Raw genomic sequence first — 23,372 nt, 5'->3', positions numbered from 1 at the left:
CAAGAGCGTTTGCGGAAGATACCACATCTTGTCCCATCCTTCCGCTCTTTAGATTACAAGGGGGTGGATAAACCAAGATGTTGGCTAACCTACTTATACCTTCCTCATACCATCTATTTGTTCTCTTTAACAGTTGGTTTTGAGATACGAAGTGGAATTAGGCATGCTCATCTATCTTTATCTAAGGGAGTTGCCCCTTAAATAAGGGCATATGACCCATTATCGTTTACTCCTCATGAGAGGTGAAAGAAACGTAGATTCAATATTAGATAAGGTATATTATCCCCAACATTTGGGTAAGTGTCAATTTTACATGATGGAAAGGTTTTTAAGCACCCAACAATCGTCTAGCTGAAAGGCCGATCTCTTATCTATTGTAGAACATGTCGTGTTATATATTCATCCTATTAAACTATCGTGGTTATGAAAATGCATCGAGTCCAACATAATTCAGGTAATATCTAGGTTACAAAATCATGCAATTGGCTTATGCCAATTGGAGGTCTATATAGTTATAAAACATAATGTAAATACAAAGATAATATAAACATGATATGAGCAGGGGATATAATATATTTACATAATTGGGGTTTGAACCAAGGAATAAGGTGCATGGCTACCTACATCTTCTCAATAATGACCAAATCTAGTGTAGTTCCACATGCAGGGTGATGACATGCGAATGGGGTGGGGAATATGGTAGGCAATAGTACATATATACCTAAAATCTGGAAATTCATTTTGAAAACGATTATGACATTGTTTTAAAATTATCAAGAATAATCCAGGAAAGTTCTAACAACTCTTCGCGATTGTTAGCTTTCGTCAGTGTTGTCGCATAACTAAGGTAATTATGAAATGATTTTGATAGTACTCCAGCATCGCCAAAGACAGGTTTAATGTGGTTTAACAAAATTTTCACATTATCAATAATAATATGAGAAAGTTTTGACCACTATATAAGAGTGTCAACTTTCGAAAACACCGTTGTTTATTTTGTGATAATCACGAAATGATTTTGAAATTGCTTCAACATTAGGAGAGGCGAGTGTAATATTAGCAGTGGTCTAAGATGATTATAGTTGTGTCATCATACTCTCTGGAGTAAATCACTAAAACTAGCATTATAGAGGTGTTATATCATATGATGTAAAAATAAATCATAAATTTGGATGGAGACACAATTAGGTTTGTGCCCCAAAGCAGGTGTGGCCTTGCAAATTTAGGGGTTAATAAAATGATTGCTAAAGAGTGTCTGATCCACCCCAAATTTTAGGACATGCATTAATAGCATAAAATTATACTCTTTGAAAAGTCTCATCCCAATATTACCATTTTTTGCTACTAGTCTCTCTAAGGGTAAAATGATAATTATCCGTAATGCAAAACCCTAGGGGCTGTTTTGGGCTCAAATCACCACCAGTAAAAAGGGTTAGAGTGGGGCGACAAAATTAGTGTCCACAATTAGGGACGTAATACAGTAGGAGTGGGTGGTAAACAAAATAAACATCGAGGGCAAAAAAGTCAAAAAACATTATATTAATGAGGGAGGTGGTAGTTTTGAAATACGCCTATTTCTTTGGGTATTACCGTATTACAATAGTCAAAGATTTAGTAGAAAGTTTGGTAAAATCAAACCTAATTTAATCTGCTGATGATGGTAGATCAATGGATCATGGACCATCTATGATGTCTTCGTTGGATTGAACGGCCTAGATCCGCTTCCCGAACACTTACCATTGTCGGGAGTACCATCATCGGTACAATACATTTATAGCTTCCAACCTCCCTGGCGGAGCATTCGATCTGGAGAGCTACCCTCTCCTCGAATATATCGACCAGTCTCTTCAAAAATTTCGTTCTTGGCTCTGCTCATAATCATGTTCTGTTCGCTTTGCTTCACAACCAGTCTTTGCTTCTCCCCATAGCCTCAGAACAATCACACATTTTTAGTTTACATTGTGAGGTAGTTCTTATATTCATCAGTCGATACGATCTTTGATTGGTTCTTTCTTCTTTCTGGTCTATACTGGGTCTTCTTTATCTTCTGGAAACTAAATTGGGTTTCTTTCTTGATCTCTAATTCAGGATTTCTTTACTTCGAGTATGGATTCTATGATTTTTTGCAAATCCATCCACTCGCCACCTGTAAGTTAAACATTTTTTTTTTTTTTGTTGGGTATCTATTTTTTATGATTGGGAATAATTTGGATTATGACTGAAGTCGGGAAATGGTTGTATGTTACTTTTAATTTGGTTTTCTAGTGAAATTATTCTTTTGTTTGCATTGGATCTCGGTGTAACTTCTAAGGAAAATTTATCAGAGCTACGTAATGGGTTAGTCAGAGCTGATACAGATTATGAGAAAAACTTAAGAATTGGATCTTTGTGAGAATTTGGATAAGAAGTGATTTGGTTATTTGCTCGAAAGTATTCTGCTTATGTTTGCGTATATTTATTGTAAGACTTGTTAGCCGGTTCAGATGTCTGCTAGAAGATCAAATGTTTGATTCTCTGGAGGATCTTGATAGTGGAATTCTGCTCGTTTGATTATTTGAAAGTTGGTTGCCTTTTTTCACTTGGGATCATAATCTGCATTTTTTGAGCTTGTCCTGATTAGGAGGTCAACAAGAATGTCGATACTGTTAGATTTGGTGAGGACTTTGACATTCTGCAGTTTATTCCTTTGAAAACTTCCATCCAGGGGCTTTTCTTTTTTTCCTTTGATTATTTGCAGCTTCTTTTTTTCTTATAATTTATAGTCTTATTTTGAAATGATTTTCAGCTTTTCTGCCGTCCCCTTTTCCCTCTTCCTATGCAAATTTATGTATCATTTGTCATCTTTAGAAATGGAACTCTTTTCCATAATTTTTTTTTCTTCAGTTCCTTTCAGAAAATAAATAAAAGAAACTACACAGCATCTCCCAAGAATGGGTTTGAATATTTTGAGGATTTCTATCTTTCTTCTTCCCCCTATTTTGGTGCTGGTCACATCATACTGCCGTGATAAGATCTATTTATGTTTTTTTCTTTCAGAAGGAAATTATGTTAAATGAAATAACAATCAATTAAAAACTTTTCTTGTGTTGGTCCTCTAATATTACTTGGGATCAGTCAACCAATGGAGAAGGAAAAAAATAAAATAAGTACAGCAGGCTCATTGTGGCAGTTCTGGATCTTGACTGACAGCTAGAGGATTGAGCCTAACTGAATGGCAGGTAATCTCATATAGATGGTCTATGGTCAAGGACCTGTCTTCACTTGAGAAACCTGTTTAAATGCCATGAAATATGCATTTTTACGATCAGTTAAAAAGGTTTTTGTAACAGTTTCAGATCTAAAACAACTAACAATAGTGATGCATAAAACAAAGAGAGAATAGAGAAGAAGAGAACCAAGAGAGAAAAAGAAGAATAGAAGGGAGCAAAGAGAAGCGCTACCGATTGGAGAGAATATTGTTAACCTCCAATCGGTAGTAGTACGCGTTTATAATAAAGATACAACGTAATTACAATACTGCCCTTACTACTTAATGTATCCACTCATATGACCTAATAATAAGCAAATGTATTATAATTATACCTTGTGGTACAACACCTTAATTCTTAACACTTTCCCTCAAGCGGGAGCACAAATATCACTCATCCAAACTTGGAATACCTTTGAAGACACATTAAACAAGGACTTAGTAAACAGTTCAAGCTTTTGAGCAGAGATAATAAATGGAGTGGAGATCAAATTTTCTATTCTTTCATGAAAAATTGATTAATGGCAAGATAGGTGGTAGCCTAATTATTACAGCACATGTCAATAGGTTTATTAGTAAAAAAAACTAGGCTCTTGAAGAAAAGACTTCAACCACATCAATTCAACTGCAGTATGAGCGATGACTCTATAGTCAGTTTCATCATTGGACCACGCCACTGTAGTTTGTTTCTTACTCCTTCAAGTGGTGAGGTTACCACCAACTAACGTACAATAACCATTGGTAGATCTTCTATCACCTTCAGCTCCAGTCAATATCGGAGTAACTAACAAGATCAACATGTCCGTGAGATTTGTAAATGATCATTTTTCCTGGAGCACCGTTTAGTTATAGGAGAATGCAACATGCAACCTCCCAGTGAACCTGCTTAGGCAAGTCCATAAACTGGCTTATAACACCTACTGCAAAGAAGAGAGATTAGTTTACCAACCAACCGTCGATATTGATGCTTGTTTGCAAATTCCTTACCACCATAAGTCGGAAGCTTTTGATGAGGATCATGGGAGTATCAATAGGTTTAGAGGCTGGCATATAAGTCTCAAACAGTAAATCGAGAACATACTTCCTCTGAGAATAATCAACTTTTTCCTTAACAAATTCAATACCCAGAAAATATCTTAGAGCACCTAGATCCTTCATCTAAAAATGTTTCTACAAATAAGCTTTGATATCTTCAATTCTAGACAAATCATTACTAGAATGAATAATATCATAACATGAACCACCAAAATAATCACCCTGGAAGACCGACGACGAACAAATATAGAGTGATTAGAGTACTATTGTGCAAAACCACAACCACGAACAGTTTTTTATGAACTTGTCAATTCAAGCCCTTAGAGATTGTTTCAAATCATAGATTGCCTTGTGAAGCCTGCACACTTTCCATTTATCCTTTCCCTGAGCAACTTACTCAGGAGGCAGCAAACAATAAACAATAATGATACATAAACAAAGAGAGAAGAAGAGAGAAGAAGAGGAGATGAAGAGAACCAACAGAAAAGAAGAAATAATAGAAAGTAGCAAAGAAGAGTGCTACTTGTTGGAGAGAATGCTGTTAACCTCCAATCAGTAGTAGTATGCATTTATTTATAATAAAATATACAGTAATTACAACACTGCCCTTGCTACTTAATGTACCCACTTACAACAACTCAGCCTTATCCCAACTTAATGGGGTCGGCTTAGTGTAACCACTTATATGACCTAATAAGCAAGGGTATGGAAATTATACCCTTGTGGTACGACACTTTAACTCTTAACAGTTTTTAGTAAGGTGCTAGGGAAACTGAAGTTTCAAAGCTTTTGTTGATGAAATATGTAGTTTGAACAACTATGTGGTACTGCTCTAAGTTCGAAATGCCCAGAGAAGCAATGATGCTTCAGTTAGCTTAGGACTTCTTTAAATCTTGAATTTCTGACTTTTTCTGTGCACAAACACACACACACACACACACACACACACACACACAATATATATATATATATATATAGCTTAGGATTTCTTTAAATCTTGAATTTCTGACTTTTTCTGTGTGTGTGTGTGTGTATATATATATATATATATATATGTAGCTTAGGACTTCTTTAAATCTTAAATTTCTGACTTTTTCTGTGCACAAACACACACACACACACACATTACATAGTACACATCACATAGCACACACACATATATATATATATATATATATGACATTTTCATCAGGAATATGATCAATTAGACTTTTAAAAACTTGCACATTCGGTGATTGTTGTACAATTAAATCTCGTGTCTTTTAAGATGAATTTCAAAATATGCTAGATGGTTTATGGCACAATGGTGAAGTTGCACTATTGCAAGTTTGCAACATGTTGGTCACAGGTTCAAAAGTTGGAAAGAGCCCCTCCTGCGAAGCAGGTGGTAAGGCTGGGTACACTTGCCCCTCCCAGACCCTGCAATAGCGGGAGCCTCGTGCATTGAGTTGCTTTTTTTTTTTTTTTTAAATGCTAGATGGTTTAATAGTTTGCTTATGTCTTGTTTGCTTAATTTCTTTATGCAAGGGCTTATTTGTGGGGCGAGCTCTAGGAATACGGAGCTCACAATGTAGCTTTATGGTTGGTAGCTCGGTTAGTTTTCCTAGGCAGAGAGCTCAAGCTGTCCACGTGAGCCGGAAATCAAAGAAACATGGGGGAGCACTAAATGCTACATGTCGAGATGATAAGATTCTTGTAGCCAACAGAGGAGAAATTGCAGTCCGTGTGATTCGAACCGCTCATGAAATGGGGATACCTTGTGTTGCAGTTTACTCTACCATAGATAAGGATGCACTTCATGTGAAACTTGCAGATGAAGCAGTTTGCATTGGTGAAGCACCAAGTAATCAATCGTAAGTTGCGCATTCTTCCTTCATACTTCTGCATTTTGTATTTTTCAAGATGTCATCATAATTATCACTGTCATTGCCACTATCATCTTCTTTGTTTATGAGTGAATTATTTCCGTCTCAACTGTCAGTGGAGATTTCTTATGATCTTGGATTTTCATCAACGTAGGTGGCAGATATTAGGCTTTTGTACTAATTTCTTATTGATGGATCAGATTTTTTCATTGTTGCATTAAATGCTATACAAAACTGTTTCAATTAAAAAAACTTCTTAACTTGCATATTGATGTTTTGTTTCCATAAATGTCTCCTCCCTCCATCAGGGGCCCCAATAAAAAAATTGACTTACTGACTTACATGTTTTCTTGAATCCTGATATAAATAATTATCTTTCTTTTTGTTCTTACAGATATTTGGTGATCCCAAATGTTCTTGCTGCTGCAATTAGCCGTAAATGTACGATGCTGCATCCTGGATATGGCTTCCTATCTGAGAATGCAGTTTTTGTTGAAATGTGCCGAGAGCATGGAATTAACTTTATCGGGCCTAATGTGAGTATTTTAACTGAAGGCATATAATAATTATAATATACTTTTGTTTTATTGAAGATTAAAGATTAGGTTGTTTGTAGAAAAGTAAGTAATTCCTTCATTTTTGCACTTGGACACTGCCCCATTTACAACGAGGCTTTCATTAATTGTGGATGTCCTCCAGAAAGGAGGAAAATGGAAAGAAGAGAGTTAAGTGTTGAAGTTTGATGTAATGTGGAGGAACTTAACTAAAGCTGTCTGATGTTGTCTGAATTGATGGTCTACCAGCAACATGGCCTTCTACATAGTGCATGGAGTGATCCATTGATGGGTTGCACTTAGTTACTTGGATTGTTACTATTTCATTTAATAAAAAATAAATTTAAAGAACTGAATTTTAGAATTTATGTGCTTGTGGCATAATCAATTCCTATATATTCAATGTGCTTCTGTATATGAAAAAGATAGAACAAATATGATTGCATAAGAGTGTCTATAGTTTGTCAAGGAGACAAGGCAACCCAAAGCGGTGGCCAAGTGCCTAGGCTCCTATCCAACCTAGGTGTGCATGCTTTGTATTATTGATGCCATAATGAGATTTATAATGCTTTAACGTAATATAATCAATTTAATGTACATGTATGAATGCAATATGATATAATTATGCTAGCAATGCCCTAGTATGAGAAAACCAAACATCTAATAAACAAATTATATAATATAATAAGCATATTCATCACAAAACAAAGCAATAAATTAAGAGTCTAATAGGCTATTAGCATATAATAAATAAACAGAAAAGAATCATTTCAATATAACACAAGCCAATAAAACAGTCAGAAAAAGAATCACTTTAATATAACACAAAAAACAAGGCGTCCGCCCAGGTCACAAGGCACCTCAAGGCATTCCAAGCGACGCCCAGGCAACCAAGCTGGATGCCATTCATGCATCCATAAAGGCTACAGAACACCTAGGCGCTGAAAAGCACCTTCACTCCTTGACAGTTTGGTTTATCTATTTTGTCTGTTTATATACACAAACAAGAGGACCAGATATCTCACGTTCATGATTCCATAAGCCTTTCCTGCGATGAATACTAAGGTTCCCTAAATCAGTTTACCTCTAAATTCTAATCAATTCCAGAATTTGTATGCAAGATGAGCCTACAGGAGTGCCAATCAACCGAGCCACCAGGTTTGAGAATAAGGTGGGCATCCTAGGTCTGCCATTCTATTATATGCAGGACCATATCTTTTGTTTAATCATAAGCATTAGTGTCTCTTCTTGCTACTCCGATTCGAATAATATTTGACTATCCCTCATCTTTTTAGTGCCCTAATTTTGCACCTTATCACTTCTTTTGTTGGTGTAGAGCTATTTGTCTTTGATGCAAAAGCCATTTCAGTCTTCTGTGCATCACCTATTTGTGCAACCCTTAACCTCTCAGATGCTGTCCATATTGTTCACATCAACCTGCACATCTTAGCTACACAGCCTACACTCACTTTTCATGACAGGATTTAAAAGTATATGATAATGCATGGTGGTCTCATTGGCAGCAACATCCTTACATCTGTGTCGTTTCTTTGTTGACTAAAAATATTGCATGGTGGTCTCATTGGAATCCTATAAGTTTTCCCCTTTGATTTTTTGTCGTATACCAATTGACAACACGATGCAGAATTCCAACAAGAAGAGAAGAAGAACATACTATTTTGGGTTTGATTCAATTTTCTAGGTCCAACTGAACATATGGTTCAAGATTAGTTCAATAATACTTAATTTCAAGTCCCCTATGGTTTGTATGGGTCATGGGCTTAGTATTTTTGGAGTTTTATTTATTTATTTATTGTAATGGGCCAATTCTGTAAGCCCAAATATGAGGGATTTGAGTCTTAACGGATTAGGTTTTAATTTCTATTCTGTAGTAGTTCTAGAGACTTTCTAAAATCTAAATTCTTGTTGTAAAGGATTCCTCCTTCCACGCATGGGGGGTTTCCTATTTTTCTTATTAATTGAGGTTACAAAAGAGTAGGGGATGACCCTACCCCCACAATTTGAGCAACTTGGTAGCTCTATGCTTGCTGATTTTCTGTGAGATTCAGAGTGCTATTGTGAGATTCCTGAAATGATGTGGGCTTTGCTTGGTATTTTAAGTTTTCATAAGCAGTATAACTTGTTGAAAGAAAGTCCACAGGAAGTGGCAAGACCATAATGTGCACTTTCTTCTTAGTTTTTGCTTATTAAAACTCAAATGTCTGCTTGATTATACGCAAATAATTGTAAGAAGGGGCGATGCCTTAGAGAACAGGGATGGATCGTTACTACTTTTGCTCATGGAAATTATTGTCTATGAGTATTAAAATCACTCCAGCATGATTGTTAGGATTAAGAGGCTTCCTTTGTTTGTTAAATTTTCCTTTTAGTTGGAACTTGCTATCCTATTTTTCATTTTTACCTCCAAGTATTTTGTAAAGTTTAAGAACTTGCACTTCACGTCTTGCAGCCTGATAGCATTCGGGTTATGGGGGACAAATCTACTGCCCGAGAGACAATGAAGAAAGCTGGTGTTCCAACTGTACCTGGAAGTGATGGATTGTTACAGGTATCATATTAAACAAATCTCCAGAGATATGTGACTTCTTTGTATACTTCATCTCCTTGTCTATCAATATTTCTTTTTCTTAATTGTAAAGAGAAAATTAGGGAAGAGTTCTTGGACAATATTTTACTGTACAGTTGATAGAAAGGAGATATACATGGACATCTTGGTTCTATGATAAAGATTAACTTTGATGGCAGTTTTTTCATATTTAGTATCTTTTGCAATTACAGAGTACAGATGAAGCTATCAAGCTTGCCAATGAGATTGGTTTTCCTGTGATGATCAAGGTATACCATCCCTTTCCTTTATTTTTTTCTTCTCTATTTTGTGTTATATATGAAACGGATGAGGAGCTAAATTAAAGTAATTTTCTCAATAATGTTGCCAATCTTTTTCAAGCACAAATTTTCATTTACAGAGCTTCGAGTATATTGTTTCCTTTATAGAGTTCATATTCCTAAACCTTTTGGGTGAACAATTCAACTAGTTATGTAAGTCCAAGGCTTTTTTTCGGTAGACGAGTTAGAGGATATTAAATACAAGAAATCTCTTATCTTTTCATTATTTCTCCTCATATGGTAACAATTCTATGGGCCTCTCTGCAAAGCGGTGGTAATGCTGCGTACATTATGACCCTCCCCAAACCCCGCAGTGGCGGGAGCCTTGTGCACCGGGAACACCCTTTTATTGTTACAATTCTATGGACATCAAATTATCAGTATTTTTTGCCATGTGTAAGTCAAGATGCAAACCCCCTCATGGAATAATTTTCTGTGTTCTACTCATTGAGTGACCATTGTGTCTAAGAAATTCCTTGCTACTACAGTATTTTGCTATAATATGTGGATAATGCTCTGTATATTGTTTTTTTATTTTCAGAATTTATTTATTTATTTGCTTTTTAAAAAACGCGAACTAATAACTCACCCATACATTTGCCTCGAACCCTAATATTATTTTTTTTTCTTTTCCATATGGTCTACCCACCACTTTTACTTTATAATTCAGCCTTAAAAGTATCGAATTTCCTAGGATGTCCTGCATTACCTTCTCTTCCAGCTGTGTGTGAGTGTTTTTTATGGGGTTGGTGAGTTATACCAGGCAGCCATATCAAAGTGCAACTGTATATTTTACGCATTATCATTTGCATATATGATATATGAATGTTAGGAGGTATATTGCCACATTGGAAATATTTTGACGTACCACAGTGCTTCTTGAATTTTGTCTTACAATGTAGTTTACCTGAACTCATTCTGGCTCCTTATTTTTTCTGAAGGCAACTGCTGGTGGTGGAGGACGTGGAATGCGTCTTGCTAAAGAACCTGATGAGTTTGTAAAGTTGTTGCAGGTATGCTTTCTGCTAAAGTTTATTACATCCCCAGCAATTTCATAGGTTTCTACTATCTAGACATTAGTATGTACACTTTAAAGGTCTTTCTGTTATGAATTTCATAAATCGCTTTTTCCCAAAGATGAAACTATTTGCATTTTCCTGTTCCTGTAATGATTATTTGCTTGTTCATTTTATATTATGCTTAAGCAAGTTATCTTTATTTATTGGTGTACTCCATGACGTTCCTGTATCTTGATTTGCACTTTCAGGGCTATTTATATATTTTGGGAGTAATTTCTAATTGCTTATGTTCATGTTGAGTTTTTCATTTTTTTTCCTATTTGTGATTTTTTTTTGAAATCTTTGTTTTTGATAATTTAGAAATAAGTTCAATAAAAGGCCCACTGTTCTTTCCAAGGCCTAAAAACCAGAGGCTACATCCCCCCCCCCTCTCCAAAAGAAAGAAAAGATTTGAAACCATATGAAAAAGGATCTCCAGTCTCTTCTATCATCAGCAATGGGCATGTCAGAAAATTCTCTAAAATAAAAGCCCAAACGATAACTCTCTTTAGCTTTGGCAGAAAATCTGTATGTGGCTTCAGCATGGTTCTGGACCACTCTCTCATTCCTCTCAAGCTATACAGGCTCCAAATCACAGAAGCAGGAACAAGAAACCAGTGTTTATTTCCTACTGGACAATTGGACATTGTCTGGCTCCTCCAGCTCCAAAGTAACCCATAAAAGGAAGAGGGCATAGTCCAATAAATCCCTATCCCTTCGAATAAAGCACCTCAAACTTAAAAAGGAGAAGGGACAATGGATTAAAACATGCGAAATGGACTCAGCTGCACCCAAGCAACAAATGCAAAATTTGGAAGGTAAAATCCTCTGGGAACCAGATGATCAATAGTGGGCACTCCATTCTACAAAGTTAATATAGGGGGAAATTGTGGCCTGCCTGTGTCCACCAAGCATCAAATATGAATTAATGGAAAAGGTAACCAAACTCCCCAAATTTGAAGCCCTCTTATACTGCAGGCCCTGCTAAATTATTTTATTCTACAAGGACTTGCAAAAGCATCATCATCTGGGGCAGTTCCCAATAATTCGAGTTCCAACAGAGAGAGGGGTCCATTAGCAGACAGCTCTATTTGTTTGAGCTTAATCAGAAACAAGAGCTTGTTTAAGTTTTGAGGAAATTTCCCAATGGGAGCATTAACAGACCTAATATCATGCCGAAAGAAGTGGACCTGCTATTCTCAACTGGTACGTAATATTTTACTTGAGGTAGTCATTGAGAGTTTGACACATATTACTATTCAAAGGTTGCAGCCATTAGTACCCATTACATTCAAGGCCTCCCTTTTATATTATCCCTTCCATATTTAGCACTAATAACTCCTTTGTGAATGCTATTGGTTCTCTCCACAACCACTTAGAAGGGGGAGCTTCATTACTGATCTGTTCCATTCTCTTAGCCACTGGAGCTGTTACCTTTAGAAGTGGAAGGAAATGAGTAGGGATACTTGCAAGAGCTGCTTTCATTAAAGTGGTTTTATCCACTTTGGTTAAATATGCACCTTCTATGCTGCCAACAACTTCTCCATTCTCTTAATAATAGGTTCCCACACGGCATTCCCAATTTATATGAAGCAGCCACAGGCACTCCAAAGTCCCTCTGAAGTCCCAAGTACACCTAAGGAAGGGAACCGTATGACATTGCAAATTGACTATTAAACCTTTTAGATGGAAACCTCACACAATGGAATCAACTGATTTTATTAAAGTAAGTTTTCAGACCTGAGCCAGCATCAAAGCATCTCAATAAACACACCAAAAGTCTTGAGTCTGAGATGCACCAGAAAAACTAGTGTGTCATTTGCAATCTGAATATGGGAGTAGCCGCAAGTGGGAGCCTAAATTCCTTCAAACAAATCCGAGTGAACTGCTTTGGCCATCATCCGACTGAGGGCCTTAGTAAACAATAGAAATGGAAATCGCCTTGGCACTTGCTCCTTGTGTTACTGTTTTTTGGAAAGTAGCAGTCTAATTTAAGTTCAGATATACTTTTGTAACTGGGGAAAAGTTCAAGTCCAAGATGGAAGGACCAAATAGCAGTTTCTTTCTCCCTTATGCAGTTTCATTACATCTGACATTTTTATGTCATATACTCATATGTAATGAAAGTGGGCATTTAGTTAGCTATGAAGGTGGGCATCATACCAGCCAAATAGATTTTTTCCTAACTAAAGGGGCTAACATAATATTGTGTTAGGACTGTAAGGTTATGCTTGGGGAGAGTTTAACTACCCAACATAGACCGGTGATCCTGAATATGTGCTTCAATGTGTAGAAGCGTAGGATGAGGGAACCTATGTACCTTAAGATAAGGTGGTGGAGATTAAAAGGAGATTCCTTGGGTATATTTACTGATAATGTGGTCAAACAAGGAAAGTGGGATTTTGAGGGAGAGACCAATGTGGAATGAGATGACTTGTATTTGGTTGCCAAAGAAGTCCTAGGGGAAGCAAAGGGTAATCGTTAATCGTTAGCCCCCTGGGGAGAATTGGCGGTGGGATGATGAGGTTCACGTTAAGACCAAGAAAGCTAGTTTTAAGACATGACGAAGGACTAAAGAGACGGAAGGTACAAAGAGGTATAATGCTGGTAGAAACGAAGCTAAGAGGATTGTGGGGATAGCTAAGGCTTAGAAATATGAGGACCTATATATTAATCTCAACACAGAAGAAAGGGGAAAAGCTATCTATAAGATAGTTAAAATGAGAGAAAGGAAGAGTAGAGATTTCGACCATGTGAGGTAAGGGATGAGGACATTGAGATGAGTATATTTGAGACCTACTAAATGGAGATAGTTCGAGTAGGAATGACACGAAAGATTCATTATGCATCAAGACACCACACATCTTCCAAAGGTTGACATGGCTGGAGTTAAAGAAGCCTTAAGAAAGATGAAAGTAGGCAAGATACCAGGACCAGATGAGGTCCTAATAGAACTTAGAAAGAGCCTAGGAGTATATGAGGTATCTTGTTTAACTAATTTGTTTAACAAGATTATGAACATAAGGAAAATGGCAGAAGAATGAAGGAGAAGTGTTGTAGTTCCGTTCTAAGAAAAAAAGGTGGTTTTCAGAGCTGTAATAACTATGGAAGTATCAAACTAATGAGTCATACTATGAAATTATAGGAGAAGGTCATTGAAGCCCGGCTGAGAAGAGACTCATATCTTGGAGAATTTATGCCAGGTTGATCCACGATAGGAGCTATAAACCTACTGAGGAGGCTCATGGAAAGATATAGAGCTTGCAAGAAGGATCTCCATATAGTCTTTATTGACCTAGAAAAAGTCAATGATAGAGTCCCAAGAGATTTAATCTGGTGTGTTTTAGTGAAGAGAGGGGTGTCAAGTAAATATGTGGATATAATTAAAGATATGTATAAGGGTGTGGTGACTTGTGTGAGATCTGTGGAAGGTCAAAGCAATAAGATTTGCCTTAAACACTTATTTGTTTGTGCTTATTATGGATGATTTAACCAAGAGCATCCAAGACAAGGTCCCGTGGTCTATGATCTTCGCCGATTATATCGTTTTGGTGGATAAGACAGAAGCAAGGATTAACTCCAAGTTGGAGCCATGGAGATCAACCTTGGAAACAAGAGGTTTTAAGATTAGTAGATTGAAGATGGAGTATATAATGTGCAACTTTAGTCATACTATGATGGATAATGATACAATGAAAATTGAAGAGAGAGGGAGATAGAGCTACCGCAAAGTGATTATTTTAGATATGTGGGGTCAACCATAAATGAAGAAGGTGACATAGAGGGTGATGTTTTATAAAGAATTAAAGTGGGATGGGTGAAGTGGAGGGGTCCATCCGGAGTGTTGTGTGACCGACTTATCCTTTTAAAGCTTAAGGGAAAATTTTATATGACTGTTGTACGACCGGCTATGACGTATGAGGCGGAATGTTGGTTAGTTAAAAAGTGTCATATAAAGAAGCTATGTGTAGCAGAGATAAGGATGTGAGGATGGATGCGCGGCAAAACTAGGAAGCATGAACTAAGGAAAGAACATATTAGAGCTCATTTGGTAGTTTCCCCAATCAATGACAAGCTCTGAAAAAGTCGTTTGAGGTGGTATAGCCATGTACAGAGGCTTTGGGATGCCCTAGTAAGGAGGAGTGATCTGATTCCAATTGAAGGGAGAGGTAGTGAAGAATGACATGCGTTGTCTAGGTCTCGTCCTAAGTATGACCTCTGATAGAGCCGATTGGAGGGCAAGGATCCATGTAGCCGATCTCATTTAGCTGAGAATTTTCCTGACTTGCTGGTGCTAGGCTTCTTTCCTTGTACTTTCGTTTCCTTTTTTTTTTGCACAGATCCGTGTAGCTAACCCCATTAAGTTGGGATAAGGCTGAGTTTGTTGTTTGTTGTTATTACATATGACATCAAAATCATTTCTTAGACACATCTGATAGACTAATACCTCTCCCAGTGTTTGCTGCACTCCCTTTCCAAGCCTGGATAAGAATGGACATGTTGGGTTGGCAGCCAGATCAATATGTAGCCCAACATGTATCCTGAAATTTTTTTTTCTCTCTTTCAAGTTATGAAGGTTAAATAGTGGAATAGGGTTCCTGTAGCCGATCCCCAAGTAGTTGGTGAAACTATTTTTTGCGACGAGTTTGGTGGCATCCTTAGCAAAATGGATGATCAGTCAATTTTTTCATATATTCATCATTGAAAGTAAGTTGCCTTCCCTGAAAGTACATCTGTAATCTGGAATATTTTTACTGAGGTATAACCTTTCTATTGGGAACTGCTGGAATTTTTGTTCATCAATTAATCTTAATTTTGGCTCTTTGGTTTGATAGCAAGCAAAGACTGAGGCTGCTGCTGCATTTGGAAACGATGGAGTTTATTTGGAAAAATACATTCAAAATCCTAGGCATATCGAGTTCCAGGTAAATTTGTAGCAACCTGTTCAGAAATTTGTTGAACTGTAGTTATAATACACCTTGGGGGTTCTTTACATCTCTTCTCTTGTTAATCATCTCAATTAAAGTATGATAAAATAACTGCTATTTTCAATACCATCTTCTTGCCATTTTCAGATTCTGGCCGATAAGTTCGGTAATGTTGTTCACTTTGGAGAGCGTGATTGCAGCATCCAGGTACTGTGCTACCATCCCTTCTTTATTTTCTTATTTTGGTTTGTTAGTTGCAGTATCAAATGACATGCTGATTGTCTCCAACTTAGCTGAGCCAATAATGGCATGTAAAAGGATTCTGAATGCCAAAAGATTTGATTCCAGAATTCAGATTAGATCTAAAATAGAAAGGAGAACGAAGATTTAGATCTAAATATTCAGTCCTGGAATTAGACCTGAATTACATGGAAGAGAGAGTGAAATCATTTTTTTTCAAAGAAAAACAGACAGATTTTTGGCATATTAGTTATTTAGTTCCCTAACAGAAAAAAAAACTCGAGTACACTATGTATGCTTTCACAAGAGATGGTGACTTGGAGTACTCAATTTGTTGAGATATCACGTAATTTCTCTCAGATATGAAACTATTGTTGTTAAAATGGTAACCAGATATGCTTCTAAAACAGAACAATTGCCTTGCATAAAAATATGTATTGTTGGAGTAACAAAATGCATTGAATATGGCATTCAACAGCGAAGGAACCAAAAGCTGCTTGAAGAAGCTCCTTCCCCTGCATTGACACCAGAATTACGGAAAGCCATGGGTGATGCAGCAGTTGCAGCAGCGGCTTCCATAGGTTACATTGGCGTGGGAACCATCGAATTTCTTCTGGACGAGAGGGGTTCCTTCTACTTCATGGAAATGAACACTCGGATTCAGGTAAATGACTGAAACTCAAATGTTGTTTTTTATTCTTTTGTGTCAAATACCTAATTTAAGTTTTGTAAAAATCCAGGTGGAACATCCCATCAGTGAGATGATTTCTTCTACTGATTTGATTGAAGAACAAATCCGTGTTGCTAGAGGAGAGAAACTCCGGTACAAGCAGGTAATATGAAAAAGTTGGTTAGTTATCGCTTCACTGACATACTTTCTGCTCTCACTTTGATGGGCCAACAAATGATTTTGTTATGTCTTAGTTATAGAACATCATTCCCTAAACTGTCTGTGTGTTATATTTATTCAATATTCTATCAGAAACTGAATTTCATCAAAGAGTAGAAGCAGACATATTTCATATTGATACTCGTGTGCAATCAACAGGAAGATATTGTACTAAGAGGGCATTCAATTGAATGCCGTATTAATGCTGAAGATGCTTTCAAAGGATTCCGACCAGGACCTGGTATGGATTTGTGTTATCTCTCTCTCTCTCTCTCTCTTTCTATATATATATATATATATATATATCTTTCTGTATGTGTGTGATAAGTACAAATAAAAGAGATGGTGAGTTATAAGCATTTTCCAATTCTGCGGATGATAAATGGAAGCTTTATGTTTATAACATCCTCCATCTTAGCATAGAGAGTTTGGCCTTTGTTCATCCCAAATCTGTTTCTATAACTTTGTGCCTGAAAAAGTGGTTCATATATTCAAATGTATAAAGGCACAGAGGATGCTTAAATTACTAGTGGCTACATATAAATGTATCAGTTGCTTGTTTTAGCAAAAGTTCATTACTGCAAAATAAAAGTAAAGGTTGAAGCTGAATGCAGTAAGCAAGAGGAAAACTGCGACATAAGAAAACACTAAAATTGGTCTAGAAACTTCTCAAGTAAATAAGAGGCTACTTGTGCAGTGAGTTGCAGTTTACTTGGGTTAAATCAGTGTAAGAAGGAATGGGAAGGAGGAAGGAGTAAGATGAAGGAGAGAACAGGGAAAGAGAAGGGTTCGAGAGAAGGAATTCTGGGTTGAGAATCAATATCTCCAGTCCATATTACTAGTTTAAAATAAAATTGCATGAATACCCTTACATAGTGATTTATATCCTTAAGATCCTAATACATGTTATTCCCAACTTACCCCCATTATACATATTCTAACACTTCCCCTCAATCTAGGGAATAAATTTCATTCATGCCTAACTTGCTCAAGAGGATATGAAACTGTAGAGAATTGATTCCTTTGGTTAACGTATCAGCTAACTCGAAATTCCGAAGCAGCGAACCATAAGCGAAGGAATCCTTGGCTGCCGCTCTAGAGCAGCCTGGCCGTGAGGCTGGGCTGCTTCCCTCCCCCCCCTCTCACCCTCCCTTCTTCTTCACTCACCCTCTCTTTTCTTCCTCCTCCACCCTTTTTCTCTTCTTTTTCATCCTCTCCCTCTCACCCTCTCGCTTCTTCCTCCACCACTCTTTTTCTCTTCTTCTCCTTCCTTTATTTGGAGCTAGGTTATCTCGGTTAGAGACATGCCTTGGCCTCCAGCCCCGCAAGTCAGCATTCCCGCTAGGCCTATCTCCAAGCTCGTTTGGTTACAATGTTGGCTAGCAGGCTCATTGCCTCCAGCCCTGTTCACCTGCTCTTTCGCCAGTCGTCGTCTTGCACCGCCGGCACTCTCAATTGCTACTTGGTCGCCAACTCGCTTGTTGTAGCCACTTGGCCGCTAGCCCCACTAGGCCAACCACCTGCCTGAAGTGGCTTGGAACTTCATCCGTTTCCGTGGCCCATTCTCCCCTCGGCACAAGTTAGTGTGGTTCAAGAGCCACATCCATTGTCATAGCTTCACTGTTTGTAGGGCCTTCTCCAACTGCCTCCCAACGCAGTCTTCTCTCATCCACCGTTAGATTTCGGAATCTCCCTTCTTTTGCCTTTGTTGGAAAAATTCAGAATACATGGAGCATCTCTTTTTTGCTTGCTCCTTTTCCTCTTCCATCTATATTCTGGAAAGGAATCTTAGCAAAATGTTGGCCAAAGAGACGAAGGATTCTTCCATTCTAGAGGGAATGGATTTGGGTGGATATGACTTTTGCCAGTAAATCAACCTATGATGTAGTGGCCTTTGGTGCCGCCATTAACCACATTTGGACGGAACTTAAGCTCAAGAAATGATCCACCAACTCTAGATCCTTCCAACAGATATCAGTCTCCATCTCTTTTGAAGTCAAAAGCAAGTTGTCCTTGGTCTCATCTTATTGCAATGACTCCCCAAGGAACATGCATATTGTTTAAATATTGGGGATTGCCCCTCTCTATTTAGCAGCCCTCCTCCTCTTCTTGAGGATTGGGCTTTTTGTTTCTTTGTTTCTTGTTGTTTGTATTCCCCTTCTTTAGGGACTCCTTGTGTTTTTTTTCTTTTTTTCTCTTGGTAATGAATTATTTATTTGCTAAAAAAAAAAAAGAAACCCTAGATTTCTGTTCAACGGAAGTGAATTCTCAACCTACCTATGGATGTTGTGAAGAAAACGGACCCAGAAATTTTAAACTATAGTGATGATTATATGAGATTATGAGGAGCAATAAACCAGCAGTGATCAACCAAAGCAGTAGAGAAAAATTTAACAATTCTCGCCGAAATAATACTTCCATGTTCAAATTCCAAGTTTCCAACTCTTCAATCTTTTACTATAATCCATGATGATGTTTATGTACTTTAGCTCTTAAACAATTAATAAATACTAAGAAAGATAACTTCTAAAGAAACCAGTCTACATTCTCAATTTATGCTCTATAACAACCACATCCAAAACCTTATCCCAACTTAATGGGGTCGACTACATGGAAATTCCAAGCAAGGACGAGCGCGAAGATCCGTGCAAAAGATTGATGGGTTATGGTTAATTATAATAAGTGCCGACTGTCAACTTGACGCACCACTACAAATCAGCCACAAGCTTATAATGACAGACTATAATCAAGGGCAATCGTAGCAAATAAAATCCTAAATCACACAATTTATGCTCTATTTGAAAAAATACCCAACCTTATTAAAAGCCCATCTCCTGTTTGAAATTTGTGATCATAGTTGTCACGGCGTCAAATCGATCCAAGGCAGTAGAGGGGTGGCTAATCGATTTGGCGATGAATCGCCCATTGTGGAGTTGCCATGGCGGTCAAATCGCCCATGTGTCATTTTTTATTTTTCCTATTTTCTAAAGTTATTTAGCATGCTACAAGCCTACAATATATACCCTATAACATATAAAACCAACATTAAGCAACATCAAATCGTCAAAAATCAATATAACCCTATCAAAATCACCCTGAATTTTACAGAAATTCGACCGCTTAGTGAATCAGGAGTGACCTGGCTTCCATAGCGGTGCCATGGCGACGCCTATCAACCAATGGCTGATGCGAGATCTAGATTCCAATGACTGAAATCGGATCGCTTCGGGGCCCACAATTAACAATTGAAACAATTCTCAAAGAAGTAGGGGCAATTTTGTAATTTTTGGTACAATTTAGGAATCTTTTGAGTGAAATGAGAGATTGGGGTCTTAACTGGAATTAAATCTAAAGAGAAAGACCAATTCTGGAAATAAAGAAAGTAGTGGAGTTAAACTGAAATAACAATTGGAAGAGAAGGATTATTCTGAAATTACCAAAGATAAAGGAAATATTAGAACATGGGTATAAGAAAGAAGGGGTTTACTGTAAATACAATTAATTAGGGAACATAAGAATAGAAGGAGAAGGTCATCTTCTTCCTTCTCACGCTACTAACCAGATGGCGGAAACCTCAGAACTGTGTGGAAGAGGAAGCTGCTTCAGTTCTTCTCGGAAAAGCCAGAAATTCCAGGTGAAGGCTGGAAACCTTTTGGCCTCTTGATTCCAAGAGGAAAACACTTCAAAACAGCAATCAAAGGGGAGCAGCACCTGCTGAAATCAGATCTGGCGGTAGCTTCAGGTAACCTGAGTTGCAGGTTTTTGTTTCACACAGCAGGAGTCACCTTCAAGCCTGATTTTCAAGGGTTAGGGTCGCCTTGGGGAGGGTTACCTTCGACCAACAGCCCACCCCAAACAACTCACGCACAGCTGAGTTCGAAGCATTCCAATAGGGCTGCAACTGTCACCCAGAACAAGGAAAATAAAAAAACCAGCAATAATAATGAAGGGGAAGATGAAGAAATAGAAGAAGAAGAAGGAGAATGAAAATAAGAGGTTAGAAAACTTCAGAAAGGGAGGAAGAGAGGATCGGCAATCATGGATTCAAACCCAAATTCTTCAACTTCATTCAATTATTCAAAATTCTAAAACTGAAATTTCTCCATCGAGTACATGTCCAATATAAAGAAAAAAATAAAAATTAATGGCAACTAACTTAAAATGGAAACTAATTTAAAATTAGAAACTAACTAATTTCAAAAAAATTGTTTCTAAAACAAAAGAAAATCAAATCAAAAGATTTTTTTTTCCTAAGTCCATAGTGCAACTACATCAATGGTGACCGCCATTTGTGAGTCACATAAATCGTAGCACTGCCATGAATTTTTTTTTCCGCCAGGATTCCAAATCGCCGCCTTGGTGACGCCATGACAACTATGTTTGTGATGTACCGCTCATAAAAGTTACAGAAAAATAATCAAATCTCGTCCAAAGATTAAAGTGTCGGTATCGGTCACCGTATCAGTCGGGTCATTTTAAGAGAAGTATCGTGTCAGAGATATGCAAGATACGCTAAAGATATGCACAGAAACCGGATTAGAGACTGACCAAAGATTTGCTTGTTTTAATGTAATCTCTTTGTGCATGATTCCTGCTGTCCCCTACCATTTTGATGAGTTCCTGAACATAGTTTCAATATTTAATATTATGACATGCTTCAGTAATAGTTTACATTAACTTCTGTAGAAACTAACGTACATATTTCTTCTGAATTACAGGAAGAGTAACAGCTTACTTGCCATCTGGTGGCCCATTTGTGAGAATGGATAGCCATCTTTATCCTGATTATGTAGTTCCCCCAAGCTATGATTCCCTACTTGGAAAGGTTCGGTAGTTCTTTATAAGTTTATGTAATGATGTACATTTAATTGTTTATGTAATCTCTATATTGATGTATAAACATTTATTTGGGTTTATGTTAAAGAGTATGCAGTTGCATGCTACTTATTTATCCCTTGGTTATACTTGCTTTTAAGGAGCTGTGCCTCCAAGACTTTATGATGAGTCCGGACATCCAATATGTTTTTCTTGGACTTTTCCCTAAACTTTTGCGTTGTTGACACTGATTGAGTTATTGTGCACTATCAGCTTATTGTTTGGGCACCAACACGAGAAAGAGCAATTGAGCGCATGAAAAGGGCTCTTGATGACACTGTAATTACAGGTTTGTAAGAAATTCCTTGCTGGCCAGCGTACCCAAGTAGAACTTGTTTCCTTTTGAATTTTTTTGCTTATGGACTGCTCTTGTATGTTCATTTCTCCATCAATCTCTTGACTCCACCATCTTGTCTACTCTCAATCTTGAACTGGTTTGTCCATTTCCATGGGTTATCCACCTTCATTTCTGTTAGTTAACCTGATTGTCACTTCCTTTGGCAGGAGTTCCTACAACAATTGAATACCACAAACTCATCCTTGATGTTGAGGTGGGAAAATGGTTTTACCTATGAATGTAGTCATGCACTCTTTACTTGAGAAACCCTAAAATGATGGGTCCCCAAGATGCTGATTCTTCTAACCCTATCTGTTTTGTATTGCCTTGATGTTACAGGACTTCAGAAATGGCAAGGTTGATACCGCATTCATTCCGAAGCATGAAAAAGAGTTAGCTGCGGTAATTTCTCTTCCCCTGGATAGCCATGAATTTTATTCCAAAGGATTGGCTTTTATGTTTCTTAAGATGTGCCTAACATTATCGAAATATCTCTTTGTTTACAGCCCCAGAAGATGGTGCTATCGACTCCTGCCAAAGAACTGGTTAATGCAACTGCTTAGGTGGATATCGTTTAGATGTAGTTTTCAATGTGACATGTGTCAATTTATTGAGTTAATTTATCTTTACAAATTTTTTTTCGCCTTGAATGTATGAAAATTTGTAGGAACACAGACCTTTTAACTTTTCTTTCTGTAGGGAATGGATGGGGAATCTTTTAGGATTGGGAAGCAGGTTTTTGAAGAGGATTCTTGAATTAATGGAACTTGAAACATAATTTACTGCAACTCTCAAAATCCTTCTCATTGAGCTGTAGATTAATTATTGTTGGTTCGTTGGACAAAACAGACATGATGTAAGAGGAGGTTTGAGAAAAAGCAATGAATTATGTAACTCTTAATATAAACTCCTCAAAAGGTGGTAAGTTAATGAACTTGCAGATTTTTTTTTTCTGAAACATCCATGGTTCTCATGGATTCTGCAAAAAACCATTTACCGTTCACTGTTCTTTTTGTTTTCATGGTTGATTGTTTAGGCCGTGACCAATATCATTAGCATAAGATACTGGTTCAATCCATGACTTTAGAAAAACTAATTAAATCTTGGGCAAGAGGGCACTACCTGCTTGTGCAGTCACTGCACCAGTGTTCGGGCCAATTGGACTTGAGGCCTTGTGGCCTTGTGGCCTTTTGAGAGCATTTTCAACACACAAGGCAGGGGGCAGCACAGTCTTTTCATGCTTGTCTATATATAAGCCTAGAGACATGCAAGCGAGTAACATTCTTTTTCACTTTTTCATTGGGTTGTCATTTTCCCCGGAAAGCATCAATCAGTTGGTAACAAATCATTGGAAGAACTTTGAACCAGTAAATGATGAACTGGAAGTTACACTTGAATATATTGTATATGTAAATGGTAGATATCCAAAATATGGAA

The 23,372-nt window shown here is 37.4% G+C and overlaps 1 protein-coding gene across 1 annotated transcript; it reads left to right on the top strand.

Moving 5' to 3' along the window:
- Positions 1-1,797: 1,797 nt before the first annotated feature.
- LOC122071688 (biotin carboxylase 1, chloroplastic) lies at positions 1,798-22,723 on the top strand. Its single transcript, XM_042636078.1, has 18 exons — positions 1,798-1,966; positions 2,089-2,148; positions 5,810-6,135; positions 6,542-6,683; positions 9,172-9,270; positions 9,501-9,557; positions 10,550-10,621; positions 15,502-15,591; positions 15,742-15,801; positions 16,313-16,498; positions 16,575-16,667; positions 16,883-16,964; positions 21,442-21,548; positions 21,812-21,887; positions 22,103-22,149; positions 22,275-22,337; positions 22,442-22,527; positions 22,635-22,723. Exons 2-17 carry the CDS (start codon positions 2,107-2,109, stop codon positions 22,496-22,498), a joined length of 1,599 nt encoding a protein of 532 aa, XP_042492012.1. The 5' UTR covers positions 1,798-1,966; positions 2,089-2,106; the 3' UTR covers positions 22,499-22,527; positions 22,635-22,723.
- The last annotated feature ends 649 nt before the right edge of the window (positions 22,724-23,372 follow it).

The sequence above is a fragment of the Macadamia integrifolia genome, unplaced genomic scaffold (assembly GCF_013358625.1).
Source record: "Macadamia integrifolia cultivar HAES 741 unplaced genomic scaffold, SCU_Mint_v3 scaffold_56A, whole genome shotgun sequence".
Classification (NCBI taxonomy): Eukaryota; Viridiplantae; Streptophyta; class Magnoliopsida; order Proteales; family Proteaceae; genus Macadamia; species Macadamia integrifolia.
This window is presented reverse-complemented; position numbering and strand designations above follow the sequence as displayed.